Below are 22,137 nucleotides of genomic sequence, written 5' to 3'. Positions count from 1 at the left end.
GCCTCATAAACTGTATCTTAATATCTTAAACATGTTAGGTTCATAGGAAATGTGAAGATTAGTCAGGTGCAAATATCCACACTGTCAAATGCAAATGATGGTGACCAGACCAGACCGTGGAACTTACTGTGTGAATTCTGAAGTGGAGTCATGGTGGCCATAAATGGCTGCTGTGACATGTGACCAGATTGCATGATTTGCTGCTGATGAGGGCTGTGTAACTGTGAGGAAAAAGGCTGTAAGGCTGCTAGGCTCCCAGCAACACTGTTGATGACAGGGACACTCTGTGCTTGAGAAGTGTTCAAATCTGAAGATGAAAATATATTATTATTGTTATTATTATTAAATTTCAAACACAAGTGCAATATTTAAAGCACTTCTGAAGTGTGTGGAAACTTTAAAATTATACATCTGGTCCACTCAAGAACCCGTTTACCAATAAAATTAAGTGTTAAAATCAAATGACTGTTAAATATTATCTAAATATTCCATATTTGAAATTTGAGCCAGGAGGGTAAAGGAACCGAGGCCCTTATTCAATTCACTTTTTCTCTCTAGTTTTCTCCTAGGAGATAATTGCTCAGCTTCTCTTTTAAAATAACTTTTCATCACTTAGCGATTGAAAAAATTAAGGTGGAAAAGTACTATTTTCTTGCTTGTTGGTGGCTTAAAATGCATTTTATTGACAAGGTGTAAAAAAATATCACCTAGGAGAAAACTTAAAAGAAAAATTGAATTGAATAAGGGCCTGAGTCTCAAAGCTTTGCTTTTTCTCTGGCTACACACCTTACATCTAGAAATAAGATATTTTTGCAGTCTTCATAACAAGTACGGTATGTAGATTCAAGCTAGTAGACTTCATCAGCAAGAGAGAAGGTGAGTCTAAAAAAAGCCTATGGAGACTTTTCACAAGTGTGAGGATCCCCACATACCATGAAATAAAGGCTTCAGATCAGAAAACCAGGGGATACAAAAATCAAGACAGAGACAGGAGTCTTATGGGTATCTTTAGCAGAATGCTTTATGCTGTGACATGTTCCCACTTGAGTAGATGCAAAATGGACTAAGCAGATGCACTCCATCCATTTTGCACCCACTCTGTGCAGTTCCAAAGTGAACGCCTTTCACGTGTTCCCCCACCAATTACCATCACTTGGTCCCTCTGTAACCAGCCCGCGGCCAACATGAGCATTGGGCTCTCCATAGGCTGTATTAGACCAATTCTATATAGCAGCAGGAAGAATTTTCATTCGTCTACCTTGAACCAATGAGAATTCTCCATGTTGCTCAGGAGCTATTGGTCATTTGCAGCATATGGTGATCCCCATGCATCTGCCCTGTGTACAGGGAACAAGCGGCGGTGATCAATGGCGGGGAAGGTAGCACAGGGTAGATGAGTTACCCCATAGGCTATATTGGGGAATGCATCTGCCTGCCTAGGATTATTGCGGATGGCACAGAAGTGCAGTCCGCTTACTGCAACGGATCCCACGGATCCATTGCAGAGTGACAAGTGTGAACAGCTCAAGTGGGAACACAGCCTAAACCTACTTTTGATTTCTAAGGCTCTGTTCCCATTTAAGCAGAGAACGGACAAAAAAAGTCCCTTCTCCGCTCACTGATTAGTGGAGAGTGATCTGCTCCTTTGTTATACAAAGGAGCCATTCATACTTGTCAGCTGCCAGATCCACGGGATCCGTGGCCATAACCAGGCAACACTTCTGTGCAGTCCGCGATAATCCCGGGCCAGGCGGATGCTTTCTCCCATATAGCCTATGGGGGAGTGCATCTGCCCTGGGCTCCAGCCGAATCACTGCGAACCATCAGAGCAGACATTATACTGTCTGCCGCACGTGACGCAGAAGAGAAGTGGGTAGTGGGTACAGAGCCTTATTGTTTCTTCAAACTATCAGTTAAAACATTTGCTTTCTAATCAAATCCTCCTGATGTGAATGTGAATCCAATCAAAATAAATGGAACATTGTACTCTGCATCCATTGTACTGTTGATTGCAATCCAAAAAGATTAAAGTGGATCAAAACTCAGGTTTCCGTCTCTGATGTAAAAGATTAGCATGATAACCTTTATGGACAAAAAAAAAATCATTACAATTTTACATGTTAATTCTTTGCAGTGAGCACTGAAGGATTAGGTTTGTTCTGGCAAAACAAGCACAGGAACACAGAGCAGTGAATTCTTCAGCACCGATATGTGGGATAAAGACTTGTGTACTGTGCAAGAGTTCAGTTCCGCTTTAATGTTATTGATAAATCTACAGTGCAGCACCAGATGTTAGACAGATCTGATGCCATGAAATAAACACACTCTTCACACAACTTACTTTGCGTTATTGCCATCACTCCAGATATGGGGGACATGATGAGGTTCTGTGATTGTTGGGAATTGTGATGCATTGATTGCAAACTATGAATATTTGTCAGTGTGCTCACTGGTGGCAGTCCACCCCCAGAAACAGATATCTGTACAAGAAAATGACAGAAAGAAATTAGTAATGTGCTCCAATAAACAGCAACGCATTTATACCAGAAATACATAACATAGATTAAACATATTTGAAATGTGAAAAGTATCAGTTTACTGATACAGCTTATCTAGGTTGAGCTTTGTGGCTTATTTGAATTTCCCACCATCCATTCATCTAACCAATGGGAATCCTTAATTGGCAAATTCAGAAAGTCACAGAATATGTTGGCGCTTTATAAATCAATAATAATAAGCTTTGACAGGAAGCTCTAATTCACATGTACTGCAGGGGCTTATTTAACTTTGCCATCCAAGATTTCTGTAGGCTCCAGCAAATGGACCAATGGGAAGCATTGTCATATAGTTACATGTAGTTATTTGGGTTGAAAAAAGACTTACATCCATCACCAGCCTGCTCCCTCACATATCCCTGTTGATCCAGAGGAAGGCAAAACCCCCTTACAAGGCATGGTCCAATTAGCCCCAAAAGGGAAAAATTCCTTCCCGTCTCCAGATGGCAATCAGATAAAATCCCTGGATCAACATCACTGGGCATTACCTAGTAATTGTAGCCATGGATGTCTTTCAACGCAAGGAAAGTATCTAAGCCCCCTTTAAATGCAGGTATAGAATTTGCCATAACTACTTCCTGTGGCATTGGTAGCAAATTCAGATATATAAAGGGTTGGGCGTGGATTTGAAGGAAATACTTTTAAAACATAAATTTACTTCATTAAAATATTTTTCCCTTCAGTCATATTACAGATTGCGGTATTATAAAAGCATTACATTCCTCTTTTAGTTTAAAGGATAGAGGCTACTGTATGATATTTTTTGTAATGCATGTGCATCACCAGCAATAACATTGCGACACCTGAAGTGAGAGGAAATGTGGAGATGCATCTGAGCTGCATGCTTGTTCAGGTTCTATGGCTAAAAGTATTAGAGGTAGCCGGGCAATGTGCATTGTTCAAAAGTAAATAGATAGGGCAGCCTCCATATCCCTCGCACTTCAGTTGTCCTTTAACTATATTATCGTATTATATTATTAATTATATTATAACAATAATAATTAAAAATTATGACACAATTTCCCACTGCTTTGATTGAGGTCCCATCAATTAACTTGTCATCTCTAATTCAATATTGAATGTAGGTGCCTGCCTTGGATGTTATCCTACTTCAGCCTTTATTCATTTTTCACCTTATGCATCCGAGCAATTTTCACCTCCCATTCATTCGCCAATAACTTTATCACTACTTATTACAATGAATTGATCTATACCTTGTTTTTTTCCACCACCAATTAGGCTTTCTTTGGGTGGTACATTTTGCTCATAATTATTTTTTCTAAATGCATTTTAACATTTTAATATTAAGAATAAAAATGGAAAAAATGCATTATTTCTCAGTTTTAGGTGATTATAGCTTTAAAAATTATACATGCTACCATAGTTAAAACCCACGTACAGGGAGTGCAGAATTATTAGGCAAATGAGTATTTTGACCACATCATCCTCTTTATGCATGTTGTTTTACTCCAAGCTGTATAGGCTCAAAAGCCTACTACCAATTAAGCATATTAGGTGATGTGCATCTCTGTAATGAGAAGGGGTGTGGTCTAATGACATCAACACCCTATATCAGGTGTGCATAATTATTTGGCAACTTCCTTTCCTTTGGCAAAATGGGTCAAAAGAAGGACTTGACAGGCTCAGAAAAGTCAAAAATAGTGAGATATCTTGCAGAGGGATGCAGCACTCTTAAAATTGCAAAGCTTCTGAAGCGTGATCATCGAACAATCAAGCGTTTCATTCAAAATATTCAACAGGGTCGCAAGAAGCGTGTGGAAAAACCAAGGCGCAAAATAACTGCCCATGAACTGAGAAAAGTCAAGCGTGCAGCTGCCAAGATGCCACTTGCCACCAGTTTGGCCGTATTTCAGAGCTGCAACATCACTGGCGTGCCCAAAAGCACAAGGTGTGCAATACTCAGAGACATGGCCAAGGTAAGAAAGGCTGAAAGACGACCACCACTGAACAAGACACACAAGTTGAAACGTCAAGACTGGGCCAAGAAATATCTCAAGACTGATTTTTCTAAGGTTTTATGGACTGATGAAATGAGAGTGAGTCTTGATGGGCCAGATGGATGGGCCCATGGCTGGATTGGTAAAGGGCAGAGAGCTCCAGTCCGACTCAGACGCCAGCAAGGTGGAGGTGGAGTACTGGTTTGGCCTGGTATCATCAAAGATGAGCTTGTGGGGCCTTTTCGGGTTGAGGATGGAGTCAAGCTTAACTCTCAGTCCTACTGCCAGTTTCTGGAAGACACCTTCTTCAAGCAGTGGTACAGGAAGAAGTCTGCATCCTTTAAGAAAAACATGATTTTCATGCAGGACAATGCTACATCACACGCATCCAAGTACTCCACAGCGTGGCTGGAAAGAAAGGGTATAAAAGAAGAAAAACTAATGACATAGCCTCCTTGTTCACCAGATCTGAACCCCATTGAGAACCTGTGGTCCATCATAAAATTTGAGATTTACAAGGAGGGAAAACTGTACACCTCTCTGAACAGTGTCTGGGAGGCTGTGGTTGCTGCTGCACGCAATGCTGATGGTGAACAGATCAAAACACTGACAGAATCCATGGATGGCAGGCTTTTGAGTGTCCTTGCAAAGAAAGGTGGCTATATTGGTCACTGATTTGTTTTTGTTTTGTTTTTGAATGTCAGAAATGTATATTTGTGAATGTTGAGATGTTATATTGGTTTCACTGGTAAAAATAAATAATTGAAATGGGTATATATTTGTTTTTTGTTAAGTTGCCTAATAATTATGCACAGTAATAGTCACCTGCACACGCAGATATCCCCTTAAAATAGCTAAAACTAAAAACAAACTAAAAACTACTTTCAAAAATATTCAGCTTTCATATCAATGAGTTTTTTGGGTTTATTGAGAACATGGTTGTTGTTCAATAATAAAAATTATTCCTCAAAAATACAACTTGCCTAATAATTCTGCACTCACTGTATTTTATTTGCCCATTTGTCCCGGTTATTACAACATTTCAATTATGTCCCTATCACAATGTATGGCGCCAATATTTTATTTTGAAATAATGGTGCATTTTTTCAGTTTTGCGTCCATCACTATTTAAAAGCTTATAATTTATAAACTAATAGTAATATACCTTCTTGATATGCATATTAAAAAAAAGTTCAGACCCTTAGGTATCTATTTATGTTGTTGTTTTTTTTATTGTAATTATTTTTTTAATTAAAAATGTTATTTGGGTATTTTTGGGACAGTGTGGGAGGTAAACTGCTAATTTTAATGTAAGTGTATGTATATTTATTTTTTTTAAAAAGTATGTAGATGTAGTTTTACTATTTGGCCACAAGATGGCCACAATGAATACTTTTTGGTTTTGCAAGCGTAACAAGTACAATTACAGGAAGTGCAGAGGGGACATAACACTTAGAAAGATCACGGCTTCTAATAGAAGCCATTGGTCTTTCTAACGGGGACTTACATCAATGAATGAGAACTGTGTTCGGGCGGCGGCATGGGAACGTGCGGGCGCATGATTGTCCGTGGGAGTGTGCAGCAGCGCCGCAGAAGCCTTTTGGACGTAGCAGCTACATCCAAAAGGCTTAAATGATTCCATTTTGTGGTCATCTTATCAATATCCTATTAAATTACAATTAAAACTGAGCCATGTTAAATCCTTGTCTGGTCCCACTCTGGTGTGCATATACATAAATGGGACTATTTTAACACTATATTTTTGTTTTATTTTGGGATCCATGCCCGATGGATCCCAACCCTTTCGTGCTGACTCACATAAATGCATACTGTATTGCATTTCTATGGCTCTCTTAGGAAATGATTTGCTACCTCGATATTTGACAGGTTTCCTTGGAATAAGTTATATTTACACTCAGAAGTTGGGATTTTGTCTATAACAAGTACCTGTAAATGTTACTGTTTATCACAGGACTGATATAGGTATGTGCAATCCTTTATGTGACCTTTATTAACATCTGAATCTAGCTTTGTGCAGTAAGTGGTGTAGTGGAAAGCAGTCTTGCCTTACAATTGCTAGGGGCCTTTGTTCAAACCTGGGCCACCACTATGTCTGCACAGAGTTTGTGTATTTGGATGGGTCTCCTTTGGGCACTCTGATTTCCTTCCACATCCCAAAAACATACAGATAAATTGATAGGTTTTACAAAAATAGGCCTTAGTTTTAAATATGGACATAAGAATATGATATAATTATAATAATTTTTTTATTATTATTTGGATTCATGAATTTGTGTCTTTTAAATGTATTAGTTTTGTATTTACTTTTTTGGTCTATAACCACTCATGTGTTCTTTGTTTGCATTGTTCTCGTGAGAAAATAGTGCTGCCCAAGTAATACTGTTCCCTTATTACAAAGTTTGTTAAACGTTATTGGTTTATTTAGACTATTACTATTAGTACTGTGTTATACTACATTCACATAAAAAGAGCAGCGAAAAATCAAGGAAATGTCTGTCAAGATTCATAATAATAATGATTTATTTTTTGGCTTGTTTTATGTTGTTTTCAAAATGGTATTTGTAGGCTATCCTCCTGTTCCTTCCCTCTCCTTTCCCATATTATGCTATGTACCCATACTATATTTTTGTTGCTGAAAATTATTGTACATGATAATTTCTAGGGAAAATATTTTGTGAGTACAGGTATCCCCTGATGACACCAGCCTTCTCTTTACTGATTTGTCGTCTTACAGCTTGACCACTATTGTGAGCTGCAGTAGGACGTCTAATGCACAATCTACGTCCACCCTCTCCATAGGAAGGAAAACAGCCTGTTTGGCAGAATACCAAGCAGTTCCTTGGTACACGGCTCAAAGAAACCTAGCACCGGTCTGCCACATGGCCCGGTCACTGTAACTCTCCAGCATCTTCTTCACTTCCATGTCATTAGGGGCCTGTCTGACGTAATGCAGGGGATAGACACTAGGGGCCTCTAGTGTTCACAGTGATCCTAGCGTCTGTCCCCTGCATTACATCCCACATGCGCCCAGGAACACAGAAGTGAGCAAGATGGAGTAGCTGCCGGGTATTAGCAGTGACCGGGACCACGCAGCAGACAGTTGAGAACCATGGGGGGGGGGGGGACCTGGCAGGCACATGGATTTTCAAAGCGTTCATGCTGAAATTGATTGAAAAACTGTGTATAGTGTGTTCAGGCATTTGAGCAGATAGATCCTCTCTGTGATCAGATAATAATCGGAAAGGGATTTATCTGCTGGCCATTTCAACCAGTGTATGACCACCTTTAAGCTATGTCCACTGTCCACTGATGTTGTTGGCCTTCCCTAGCAACCTGTTGGGACTGATCACACTTGCCCATGCCTATTGTTATGGCCCATACTCACGGGCTACATTTGTGGCCTGTCGCCAGCACACGTGAGCGTGTGCGTGACAGGCCGGCGACAGCTCGTCGCCAGGTCCCTCCGCGTACACACGCGGAAGAGGGATCAGCTGTGCGACGGAAGCTGTCGCTGACGTTCCTCCCCCTCGCCGGAAGCGCCGTAGTTTTTCTATTATGTTGCTGTCGCTAGTCCGCATACTCACGCGGACTAGCGACAGTTGCGGCAAAGTTGCGGCAGCCACTGTCGCCGGGCGATTGACCGTGCCAATCACCTGGCAACAGCAGCGACGACCGATGGTTCGGGGTGCGCGCCCGTGTTGCGCCTCATACTCACGGGCGACCTGTCGCCGCAACACAAGCGCGCCGCGTGTTGCGGCGACAATTGCAGCCCGTGAGTATGGGCCATTACTGAGGAAAGTTCTTGCAACAGGTTATCCTCCTCTCTCCCCTCTTCATAGAGTAGAACACAAAGCTCAGCTGGTAGCCAAACAGTGAGCTATACAGTACTCTTTGATAAACTGCAGTCCAAAATGATCAGGAATATTTATTTGGATCTCTACATGGCTTTGGAGTATGACTGGCTAATAGCGATCCCTAGTGGGAAATGATCGGTCAATTTTTAAGCATATACAATTCTCATAATCCTGTATCAACTCAGGATTATTAATATTATTATTATTTGATGGCTTTATAAAGCGCTGACATATTGCATGTCGTTGGCCATTCCTATTGGCTAATATCTTAAGCCTGTAGTTCTATGTCTGTAGGTACTTTGTAACAAATCTGTCTGGAATTTAGGCGTTCAATAGAATTAGGTGTTAAAACCTGGTAAGATGATTATCCCATCAGTGACACTTTGTGATGTCCCTGTACTGATTACTACACTCTGAAAAAGCAGCAAATAGCTAAAAAAAAGAAAAGGGAAAGTATTTGCCTCAAGCAAAAGAAAAAAAACTGTCTTGCTTACACCTAGTCTACCTCTTTAAAGAGAAGGCTTTAGGAGAGCCAGTTTTATCAAGGTGCATGTCATCTGTGAGGAAAAACAAACATTGTTCCACCCACTTTCCTACTTTGCAAGGTATTTAATCAATAAAAAGTGAACAGCTCTTTGTTACATTTATTGGTCAGCTTCAAAAAGGCCCTAAAGTGGGTCAGAGTACTGCTTTTTAGAGCAAACTGTGCATTCAAGATTTTTTTTTTTATCCACAATGCTTCTTTGTTTACTGCTGACCCTGTGAGAACCTAAAAAAAAAAGAATACTGTGTATTTTGCTTGCTTGTCTCTCTTATCTTATCAACGCTGCAGCTACAATAGGCCAGGTGTACTCACCAATTTACCATCAGGTGAAAGCATGTTATGGCCAGGATCCAAGCTTGCTGGGGAAACTTGCTGGAGGACTGACTGACTGGTCAACATGGCACTGTTACCATGGTGATTAATCGTTGAAGATGACGTGACTTCACTGCTTCCTTGCTGGCTGTACCTTACACCTGCAAAGTGTAAAATATATAATTTAATTATACACAGTAACTATATATTAAAAGAAAAAAAAAACTCAAAATCTTAAACTGATAGCATTGCTTAGTTTTGCCCTGTTTTTTTTTTCCTTTTTTATTTCAAAGAACAAGTATCCTAAAATCACAATTTCAATGAATATATGGTCAATGATGATGTGTTTAATAACAACATGCTTTAATCCCATACTGCCTATTTTTACATAAATTTAATAAAAATAAATGAATTATGGATATTGAGAGAAAACTGAAGCATCTGGTAGAAACACACAAGCAGAATGAGAATGTACAAATTTCATACAGGTAGTGTGAGTTGGTCAAAACCATAGCCAGGTCAATAAATCCCATCACTTTAAAGCTAGTCGTACATCTAGCGATTCTGTTCAATCAACAAAACGATCGACTTTATTAAGGAATCGACTTCAATATGGTTGATCAAAAGTCAATCGACTTGTGACCCACACACTACAAACAATATCCTATGCGATTCACCTTCACTAATCGATCTGACTGATGTTGTGTCTCCATGCTCTGTATGCAAAATTGATTCAGAGTCGATCGAAAGACGTGTACAGTAGCCGATTCCTGTGCGATCGACCGATACTGTATATCTTGCATCCTGCTCGATCAACTAAGCTGGTCGATTTAACATGATATCAGCCACTTTTCATCCATTGGGAATTCTGGAACACACTCGATTCTCTCTGGATTCTATAAAATGATCAAATCGAATGGTGGATTATACAGACATATCGCTAGATGTATGGCCACCTTTAGAATTCAAAAATCACTAGAACCTCTTTAATGGAATATTCTATCCCAATAAGCTAAACATTAGACTATAGGCATAAACAGAAAAATTACATTATTACAAGATTCTATTGAATAAAATTACAATATATTACAATAAATGTAAAATATACCAGTACTTGGAATATAATATCTCTGCGGTTGTATAAATATGTACATGGACAACTGTGCTGCATTTACAGAGAAATATATATCATTTATCAATTTTGTAACAAGCTATTCACCTTCAATGATATAAAAACATAAAAAAGCAAGCAAAAATATACAAAAAAAATATTAAATAAACAAAAATACAAAAAAGGGTGCCCTTGTTAATAAAACATATTATAATCAGGTAAAAGTGAAATATCAGTTATATGAATATTGCAAATTCATAACCTGCTGCAAGTAAAAGGCACTTAAAACAATCCAGATTGCAAACATAAAAAAGTTAACTCATTGTTTTTCTCACTGCTTTGATATGACATATGATTACATGGACACATGCAGTAACATGTTGAATTAATATAGTGGCAAATAGTCCTTACAAAGAGAATTTAAGATTAATTAATTGATTAATTTTAAATATATAAAAAACTAAAAATGTGTGTTATTTTAGCATTATTTTTCTGAAGAAAAGGCTTTCATACCTTTATAAATAGGTAACATTTTTAGAAGCTCACTGTTTTTGCTTTGACTATAAACTGTTAGGGTACAACAGCCCCTTCACTTTACCAGTTCACAGGGTCACACACTTTTCCAGGACTCTGATCTGCTGCATTGTGAGTCCTGGTTTATCTACGGGTACTCTCATACTCTGACAGTTGCATTGCAACGGACAATATAATCACATAGCAACCACAATGCAATTACAGTATATTGTAATGGTACATTTACATTGCAGAATAATGCAAGGTATGCTGTGCACTACTGGACAGCATGCATGTTTACAGCTGGGGTGAAGCATCCTTTTTATGGACTGTATGCTTCACTGTATGCAATGCATTGCAGGCTTGTCACATGATGTGAAGTTTCATTTCTGTGACGGATGTGCAATTTAATGACTTATTGAGCAAGGGAGATCACTCAGAAACAGCCTTATCAGTCCGCTGACAGACTCTACACACGCTGTACTGTGTACTGAAAACCCGCCCAGCGGGAGGTGCCGACGGACCCGTCGTTGCCTTCCGTCAGACGTGTGTACAAGTCTTAAAAGTGTTCACTCAGCACTAGTGATAATCATCAAAAAATTAGCTAGCAATTTTAGCAGCTGTCGCTGAATAGATAATACTGACCGACATTTTCAGACACTAAATGGCTTTCTAACTCTAAAACTCTACGTTATTTGTGAGGTGTGGGAAATTGTTACCCAGTTTTCAAGCTACTTATTGTGAGCGCTGATACAAAACATGTTCAAAGCCAATATTTAGAACCTACAGTAGAGCTAGGCAGTGTGTGCTTGTAGAGAATATTAATGGTCCTTCTAGGACTCTATTATTTCCTAGAGACTGTCAATAATCTAATGCCCAGGGATGCATTTACAATGAGAAAATCTTTTACTGAACAAAAAATATCCAGTCTAAGCAAACAGCAGTCAGTTGTTAAGAAGCTCTTGAAATACAGCCAAGTAACCTGAAATTCTTCCTTTGTTTAAAGAAAAAAAAATACTCTCAATGTCAGCTCTATACATTGCAAAGTTTTTACTAACATTGTTTTGTTGTGCATATGCCTACACTAGCCACTGCAGTGAGACGCACGTATTTATAGCGCATGGCCTTTTGGAAAATTGGGCACCGCCATAGACTACAATGTGAATTGTGGTTATGGTGGCATCTACAGAGTAATTTTGTTGAAGGGGTCACTGGCTTAGTGGCTGGAGCAGGGGTAAGTTGGGGACAGGGTTTGGTCAACATATAGCCGGACTCTGAAGCATTTACAGCTCACCTAAACCCAAAACTGAAGTTGTTAAATTCTAAAAGTGTAGACGTTTAATGTAAATTCTATGTTTTTTGGCACTGCATTTTCAATGTAAAAAAAACACAAAAAACTATTTTGAAATACAAAAGGATGCCAAAGTAAAACATTTTATCAGTCTTAACACAATGGAAGGTGTGAAAGAAGGCCATTTATTCCTTTCCAGGATTACAGGGTTTTCCACAAGAGAGTGCTGTTTTCAGCTACATTCTAAAGTACACTCCAAGCAAACAGAGGCGCCTGATGCACCAGGCCGCACAAGCTGTCGCCTGGACCACTGTGCGGGGGGAAAAGCGCAGCCACTGGGGGGGGGTCTGTGACCATCCCCCACCAGATGGTGTCCCCCCCCCCCCCCATGTGGTGAACTGGCTTGCACTGGTTTACCAGCCGCAGCCTGCAGCTCACCTCCAGCCTGGGGAGTATGTGGGTTGCGGCAGGCAGAGCAAGGCTACTGGAAAATGGCGTCCAAAGCCCTGCACCGGAGACTATTTGTGTCTCCAGTGCAGGGCTTCAGGCGCAATTTTCCCGTAGACCTGCTCTTCCTGGCAGTGAGGGAGTTCTGCAGCAGGACTTGGTGCACTGAAGATCATCGCGGGCGGAGCTATGCGCCGGAGGCCTGAAGAGGAGACTTCTGTCAGGTGTGTAAATGTTTTTCTTTGCAGGTGTCTTACTAGCACCAGGGCAATTAATGGGCACTAATGAAGGGGGGGGAGAGACAAAAAAGAGGACCCTACGAGCACAATTTTCTGCTGAAACATTGTCGTAATATGTGTATTTTCTGGTGAACGCTGCTGCATTATGATTGTTTTCTGGTGAAATGCTGCCGCATTACATGTATTTTCTGGTGAAATGCTGCCACATTACGATTATTTTCTGGTGAAATGCTGCCGCATTATATGTATTTTCTGGTGAAACGCTGCCGCAATATGTGTATTTTTGGGTGAAACGCTGCTGCATTACGATTATTTTCTGGTGAAACACTACTGCAGTAATTGTATTTTCTGGTGAAATGCTGCCGCATTACAGTTATTTTCTGGTGAAACACTGCCGCAATAAGTGTATTTTCTGGTGAAACACGACTGCATTCCGAATATTTTCTGGTGAAATGCTGAGACATTACAATTATTTTCCAGTGAACCGCTGCTGCATTCTGATTATTTTTTGGTGAAACGCAGCGGCATTACAATTATTTTCTGGTGAAACGCTGCGGCATCACGATTATTTTCATGGGGGTGTCACGGGGAGGGGGGGGGAGTGATAAAATGGCTAGAGTCGCCGTTGCAAGCAAATAAAACAGTACTCAAATAGTAATTACAATAAGTGATAAACTAGATTAATATTTATGTTTAATATATGTTGGAGTTCTTGGCCCATTTGTAATTCACTTTTTCTCCTAGTGATAGTTTCAAACTTGTCAATAAAATGCATTTTAAACCACCAGCAAACAAAAAAATACTCAAAGTAATTTTGATAGCACTATGTCGCCTAATTTTTGGTACTTTTTTCATTGCAAGTTCTGAAAAGCTAAATCAAAGATGAAAAATCATCTCCTAGGAGAAAACTCAAGTGAAAAAGTTAACTGCATATGGGTCCTTCTCTAATATAAAAGGATAACCATATATTTCCAGGAAACCCAGAAGCTTGCAATTCATTTTCTCTTTATTTTAGAACTTTTTTTCAACACAATATCTTTCTTCTTCAAGGAGGCAGAAAATGCTCAACGGCCCCACATGACATACAAGGGACTATCACAGCTCAGAGCAAAGTGAATACGGATAATCAATTGCAGCGTGCTGAAAAGTTATTTTAAATACCAGATGAAAAGTTAAAGTTATTTAAATACAAGATGAAAAATTATCTCCTAGAAAAAACTTAGGAGAAAAAGTTAATTGCATAGGAGTTCTTCTCTAATAAATATAAAATGATAACCATATTTCATCCAGGAAACCCAGAAGCTTGCAATTCATTTTCTCTTTATCTTAGAACTTTTTATAACAATATATTTGTTCTTTAAGCAGTCAGAATAGACTTAAAGAGAGTCTGGAGCCTAAAAAATTACCTGTTTTTAATAGCCAGTCCTCTTAAGCATTAATTCCATAGCTCAACCGCAGAACGAGGCCTTAAAGCGGTATAAAAACCCTGACATAATATTCAATAAAAACATGTTTTCCTACTTTTTATATGCCATACGGTTATCATATTTGCATTTGTGCGTAAGTATTATTATTCATTTAGAAATTACAAGTTCCCAAAAGTACAGTTTTTTGCTTTGAGAGCTACCTTTGCATTATATTCATAACTGGTTTTATTGATCTTGTATTGAAGGCAGAAATGCTTTCAGTGTCTCTCTGTGTCCAGGAGAGTCTGCACAGTCAGAGAATGTGTCACATTCCTCACTTGATACAATTAAGTAGACACAAGATAACATTATCTTCACTTCGGATGCGTCCAGATTTCTCTGCACTGAACTTTCAAACTCTGTGTTTAACTAACTAAATGCTGTTCTAGTAAAAAAAAAAAAGGTGGTAGTATAAAATATGCTGTAAATAATTTTTTAGAGCAAAGAAGAAATGCTGGGTTTCATTCCGCTTTAATCACTCAGAAATCCCTGGGGCTAAATTCAGGTCTCCCTCCGGGTAGAGGCAAAGTTTTGTGCATTAGCTCTGCCTCTACTCATGTCAATCTCCATGGATCTCTGCCTCCTTCTTTCACTGAGAGGGGCGCGGAGAGGCGGAGATCCGTGGAGATTGATTTGACTGGAGGCAGAGCTACAGCGTTAACCTCTGCCTCCCCTGGGCAGCAAAATCCTCAACCTGGAAAGTCGTGGATTTTTGCCCCAGGATTTTGGGGGGATAAAACCTGTTATGGCATTAATGTTGAAGAGGACTGGCTACTAAAAAGAGGTAATTTTTTTTAGGCTTCAGACTCTCTTTAAAGGCCACACATGATATACAAGGGGCTATCACGGCACAGAGAAAAGTGAATACGGATAACCTAGGCAATAAAACTAGCTTGTTTTGAGCCCAAAAAGTTTCTTCATCAAGCCTCAATACAAAATGTCCCAAATGACAAATCATGGGCTTCAAACGTAGTAACATAAAATATAGAGTGTAGTCGCCAGGTACAACCTCACAATCCCCACCCTACAGCCGGGGATTTCACCGTGGTTGTGTAGTAGTACTTGGGACTAAACTTATATTTTTTGTTACTGTGTTTGATGAACAACTCTGTCTGTTCTCAATTCCCTGGAGGTATGAGTGGCATAATAGTGTTGAGCCACGTAGCAACCCCACCTGCGCTGTTTCAAAAAGTGACCACATTGTTAAAGGAATGTCATCTACATAAGCCTAGTTCGGCACAAAGAATTAAAATGTGGCCACTCTACTTACTGAGTTATCAGATGTTACATTCAGAACTATGCCTGGAGCTGAACTTCATGGAAAACATGAAGTGAGGGGAGTATAGAAGAAGCCTGTGTCTGTTGTGTATTAAACTGCGCAATGCACATGCCAACGAGCGCTCCGCCGATCCATCTTCCTCCATCTTCAGGCTGGCAGGCATGCACGATGTTACACGATGGGTGCGACGAGACATCAAGCGATCGCATTACTTTGCATGGGAGTCGTCGGAGAGCTACCCGATCCGAACCGCCGTGTCTGTCGCTTAACATTGCACAATCACCGCCGGTGGCATAAGCATGTTAAACTATGTTGCCCAACATCAGGTAACATCCCTGCAAGTATCTATTATCCTTTAGTAGCAACAAGCACTGATTACGTCAACATGTTCATTAGGCATATATGCTAACAGGCCCAATATCTGAAGTAACAGATCCACAGTATGTATGTAAATCATGTGTTCTGACTCGACTATGACTGGCTTGTTCTTCCTGAGATTGCTACTCACACATTCCAGAAGCCAAAAGATTAGCATGGCAGGCAGGTAATCTGCATATCTAAAGCCTCATACACGCGGGGCATCGTTGTTGCTGTTGCTAGCACACAGGAGACGTGAGCGCAAAAGCTCAGCGACAGCTCCGCATGAGCGACAGCTGTCTACACGTCTCTGCCCAACAGGCAGAGACACGGCGGAAGCTGTCACCAAAAGTTTTGCCAATCCCCCCCCCCCCCCCCGCCGGAAGCTCCCTTCTGGCTGTGGGTAGCTGTCGCTAGTCCACACATACACACGCAGTACGCGTGGTGGACTAGCGACAGTTGCAGAGACAGAAGTTGCCAGCAATTGAACTGGGGTGCGCGCCTCATACACACAGGGCAACTGTCGCCCAGACATGCGCGTGCCACGTTTTTGTGGCGACAGTTGTGCCCTGTGTGTATGAGCCTTAAAAGAGTGATGGCACTACTAAGGTCTCTAAAATCATGCATCCTTAAAGAAAACCTGAACTGAAAATTCAAAGTCAAAATAAACATACACAAGTCATACTTACCTCCTGTGTAGTCTACTCATCAATCTATTTTTCCTCTCCTGTGTCCTGTTTGTCCACTGTGATCAATGGAATTCTCTGTCCTACATTTTGAAAATGGCTATTACCCCATAACAACCCCCTGGTCAGCACACTGTTAAACTGTAACATCGCCCACTTGAGCCATAGGGAAACATGGACACATCAGTTCTCCTCTCAGCTGTAACTGACAGCAACTGATATATAACTGACAGCAACTGTAGTATTTCAGTTCTGACAAAATGTTGTCAGAACTGGAAGGGATCACGGTAAGAAGAAAATGGTGAGCTTCTGAGAGGAACTGATGGCAAGGTAACTATTTAATGTTCATTTGAAGTTACCTCATGTGTTTATTTTAAATAATTGTACTCAGTACAGGTTCTCTTTAAAGCAGACCTGAACTCAGAACTTACTCTCTGCTCTAAAAGATAGGCAACAGCATAGTAACCTTTACAGAAAAAAATACAAATCCAGCAATTAATCTGCAGGATGTCTACTTCCTGCTTGCCTGGAGGCAGACATAGGGTTAATATCCTGTGTTTACAAATTAGCTGCTCTGACGAGGACTGCTGAGATTCCTGAGCTGACACAGCGAAGAGATCAAATTACAATTGTCATTAGTCACAGATGAGGGGGAATTAGACAGGCTAAACTTTCTAAATACAAACAGGGTGAATTTCTCTCTGTTTTCCTTCTGTCCTCTGCAAGAGTTCAGGTCCACTTTAAATTTTCCATACGTGAAATACCTTGAAATACTAGGAACTCATGAAAAATATAACGTTCTTTTTTTTTGTAAGCTTCATGGCATTGTTTAATTGCATTGGGGCTAAAGCAGGCCATACACTGGCTCGATTCACGGCCGTTTCGACAGCAGATCCGATCCTGGGATCGGATCTGCTGCCAATCGCTTGCGCTAAACGCACCCGCCGATCCGATTCCCTCCCGAAATCGGATCGGACCGTCGATCGCGCCGTGCGGGAAATTACCCTCGATCGCCCGGCGGTAGGAGCGCGTCGCTTGCGGCGTACGATTCGGGCCCGATCCGAGCATGTATACATTACCTGAAGCTGGCTCCGGGGTCCTCTTCTCCTCGCTGCACCGCATTTCCGCATGTCCCAGTGTACGCTTATACTTCCTGTGTCACTCCGGTGACCAGGAAGTTGAAATAGAGGGCGCTCTATTTGAACTTCCTGGTCACGGAGTAACACAGGAAGCGCCGGGATGGAGCAAGAACAGCGGTGCGGTGCAGTGCGGAGAAGACGCCCGGGAGCCAGCCTCAGGTAATGTATACGGGGGGGGGGGGGGGGACAGGCGGCAGGAGCAGCTAACAGATTGTGATCGGTTTCAGGCTGAAATCGATTCACAATCTGTTTGCAGTAAAGGCAGCCATACGATCCCTATCTGATCAGATTCGATCAGATAGGGATCTGTCAGCTGGTCGATCTAATGGCACATCGACCAGTGTATGGCCACCTTTAAGGTGGCCATACACTGGTCGATGTGCCATTAGATCGACCAGCTGACAGATCCCTATCTGATCGAATCTGATCAGATAGGGATCGTATGGCTGCCTTTACTGCAAACAGATTGTGAATCGATTTCAGCCTGAAACCGATCACAATCTGTTAGCTGCTCCTGCCGCCTGTCCCCCCCCCCCGTATACATTACCTGAGGCTGGCTCCCGGGCGTCTTCTCCGCACTGCACCGCACCGCTGTTCTTGCTCCATCCCGGCGCTTCCTGTGTTACTCCGTGACCAGGAAGTTCAAATAGAGCGCCCTCTATTTCAACTTCCTGGTCACCGGAGTGACACAGGAAGTATAAGCGTACACTGGGACATGCGGAAATGCGGTGCAGCGAGGAGAAGAGGACCCCGGAGCCAGCTTCAGGTAATGTATACATGCTCGGATCGGGCCCGAATCGTACGCCGCAAGCGACGCGCTCCTACCGCCGGGCGATCGAGGGTAATTTCCCGCACGGCGCGATCGACGGTCCGATCCGATTTCGGGAGGGAATCGGATCGGCGGGTGCGTTTAGCGCAAGCGATTGGCAGCAGATCCGATCCCAGGATCGGATCTGCTGTCGAAACGGCCGTGAATCGAGCCAGTGTATGGCCTGCTTAAGTTATGTGGCTTGCAAAGCAAAATTACTGGAATGTTTCCTCAAGTCTACATCAGATAGAACAGATTATGATAAATAAAATAGCTTTTTGACTTATAGTGACCACCACTAGCCAAGTGTTTACCTAGTGAGGTTACAGCTACCTGTGGTAAATATCATTTTTAAATCAGTAAGCATACACCAATGGGAAAGCCTAAGCTTCACTCAGAATAAACATTAATTAACCCGGGCAATGCTGCACACATTCTTCTGTTGTATTTTTAACCCCATGCATAGCTGCATAGCAAAATGTCGAGTCCAGAGAGTTTGAATTCTCTTGTATTACCCCAACACTGATCAAGCAAAGCTGAGAAAATCCTAATGCTCGAAGCTCTCAGCTTTTAACTGTGGGAGCGAAATCTGTTCTGCTTTCATAAGAGGACCTACTAAAAAATCAAGTACTGAATTTAAAGTCCTATTTCAGATCATTTTTTTTTATTATGCATTATTTAATAGAATATTTCTAATCAATTATGCATACTAAAAGGTTGGTAAAAATACTGTGTTTTTTGCAAAGAAGAAAATAAAAATGCCTCAGGAGGAGGTGACTTATTGAATAAGGCATTTTCATTTTCTATTTTGCAAAAACCACAACATTTCACCAACCTTTTAGCATAATTAATTAAAAACATATTCCATTAAATACTTTCTTTTTTGAGACAAGTGTTTCAGACAGCTAACCAGTCTTCTTCCATGTTGGTAGGAAACACTGCCACTTTTGTCCCATGAGCTTGTATCAGAATCAGAAACTTTATTTCGCCAAGCACGACTGGGACATGCCCGGAATTGGGCTTGGCATGTACAGGGTACTGATACACGGTATACAGTAGTTACAGATACAGGACATGCAGTAGTAACAGAACATTATACAGAAAAACAGAACATTAGAAAGGTGATGTAACATGTAGGCTGAAAACACACCACAAAGACCGCAGAAGATGGATCGGGGGATACACGGTGATGAAAGATGCAATGAACGATCGTTCCCCGAACCCTCTTCCGCAATCATATACTGTAGGAACAAACAACAGGCAATGTTGAACGATCAAGGTAATTAGCGCAGGGGTCGATGGAGATTGGAACAACCGTCCACAATTGCATCCGTTATGACAGTTGATTGTAATTGGCCGTTGTTGAACATCGTTTAACAAACTTTCGTTAAACGATGTTACACAATATTGCGTAAACGGTATTCCGACATTAACGATTTCACGTGAAAATCTTCTGGTGAGAATGAAGATTAAATCAGATGAAGCCATGCCTCCCTACTTCAAGTTGCTGCGGATAACGTCAAAGTTTAGGAATTGGTGCAGAAGCAAATAATACTATCCTTTTTATTTTGCAAAAGGTTCCTGAGCTTCATGTAATCATTTTTCCAGTGTGTTTACCAAACATTCTAAGAGCAATAGAAACTCTGGCAGATGAAATGTATATATTTTTATGATGGCCATAAACTAGGAGGCTATTGAAAATAAACTGTCTGAAGAAGTCTGTACATCTTCACTAATGATTTTTTCTGGAAATTCATTCCTAGTGAAAAACGTTATGAAAGCATGGTGTTTCAGAAAGAAGAAACTCTCAACATTAGGGAATTGTTTTCTTACTTACAAATTAGCAAGCCACTTTAATTGCAAAACATTATGTTTCTCTCAATACCCCCTTTTGTAGGCTTAATTGTTGGATGTATCTCCCTTTAGCCTTCCTCACATGCTTTATAACAAAATTCAGAAGGCAATGCAATAGTGCACATTGGAGCAGCCTCTAGCGAGTGGGATAAGGAGGGGAAAAACATCCTCATCTGTTGCTGTTGCTTAAAGATGAACTTTAGCAAAAAAGGGTAAAAAATAAATGATTACATTGCAAAGTGAGAAATTAAAAAATAGAGATCAAGAAATTATTGATATTTGCTATGTAATTTGTTAATTTTGTTTGATCCCCAATCACCCTGCACGTAATCATCTTTACTGCTGGAAGACATGAAAAAAAAAACAGACAGCACCAATTTCTATTATCTATTAACACGTCCCTAACAATGCGATAGGCTAAAAGTTTTTTGTTTTTTTTTATAGATATACACAGAGGAAGATACTGGTTGTTTGGCAGTTGGAAACAGCCATTATTTCCCACAATGCAACAAGGTTCACAGACTGGAAACTTTTAGGACCTAGGTCCTGACATCACATTGTGGGAGGGGTTTCACCACAATATCAGCCATACAGAGCCCCCTGATGAGCTTATCAATAAAAGGTAAAGATTTCTCATTGGAAAGGGGGTATCAGCTACTGATTGGGATGAAGTTCAATCCTTGGTTATGATTCCTCTTTAAAGACTCAAAAGAATAGATTGATTGTAGCTTTTTTTTTTCTGTACATGTTGGAATCAGCTCCATAGGGTAGGCTTGCATGTGAAAAGGCACAAGCTCCATGTATTTTAACTTTTAAGGTTAATCCTGGGAATCATGAAATTAGGGCACTGAGGGGGCAGCTACCTAATCGCATCAGGCAACTGCAATGATAGTCCTATGAGGCTACCACAGTGACAGCAGTGCAGCATGGCAGGTTCAGACACATTAATGCGCTATATACAGTGCATTAACAGGATGACTGCGTGTTTACATTGGAAGAGAGGCATACTTGCATGCAGTGGCGTAGCTAATGAGCTGTGGGCCCCGATGCAAGTTTTAAATTGGGGCCACCCCAAGCACTCTATACATAACAATTGATACGGCGCACCAAAACCTGCCATTGGCAACTACTGTGTCAGAGGTGCAAGAAGGAGATGGGGAACAGTTTGTTAATGATTACCACTATTCAAAGTATCTATAGAAGTGATCATTATGAGCACAGGATCAATAGAGAGCTAATACTGTACTTGAGGGAGGGTCCTTTGGGGCCCCTCTGGCCCAAGGGCCCCGATGCGGTCGCTACCTCTGCAACCCCTATTGCTACGCCCCTGCTTGCATGGCACTGTATGCCTCACTATATGGGTGCACCAAACTGTCAAAGTGCAATGCAACTTTTTGGCAATATTGCAGTGGGATATGGAAAGTAAAATTAAGAAGCTAGAAAACATAGGACTAAAACACTATCAAAATAAAGAAAATAAAAAATAAATAAACAATGAAGAGACATATGGTACTGACCAACCATAAATAAATATATATATATATACTGTCAATAAATTAAAAAACAAAACTGTTTTCTGCTGTCTGCGCAATGCACTTCTGTGCCCACAATGGCAGGCACGGTGTAAAGAACATCCAGATTAAACATCGAAACATCGTTACTGCTAGGTCTTATAAATGACTGTCTGATACCACAACACATCC

At 40.8% G+C, this 22,137-nt stretch overlaps 1 protein-coding gene across 1 annotated transcript in view; it reads right to left on the bottom strand.

Moving 5' to 3' along the window:
• HNF1B (HNF1 homeobox B) overlaps positions 1-22,137 on the bottom strand; it is a 110,804-nt gene that overhangs the window by 18,163 nt on the left and 70,504 nt on the right. The window contains exons 5-7 of the mRNA XM_068269375.1: positions 9,245-9,405; positions 2,342-2,480; positions 128-307 (exon numbers count right to left, since the gene is read on the bottom strand). Coding sequence (XP_068125476.1) covers positions 128-307; positions 2,342-2,480; positions 9,245-9,405 — 480 coding nt within the window. The remainder of the gene's footprint in view (positions 1-127; positions 308-2,341; positions 2,481-9,244; positions 9,406-22,137) is intronic.

This window comes from Hyperolius riggenbachi, chromosome 2 (genome assembly GCF_040937935.1).
Source record: "Hyperolius riggenbachi isolate aHypRig1 chromosome 2, aHypRig1.pri, whole genome shotgun sequence".
NCBI lineage: Eukaryota > Metazoa > Chordata > Amphibia > Anura > Hyperoliidae > Hyperolius > Hyperolius riggenbachi.
The sequence above is the reverse complement of the archived record's forward strand: the minus strand, read 5'-3'. Positions and strand labels throughout refer to the sequence as shown.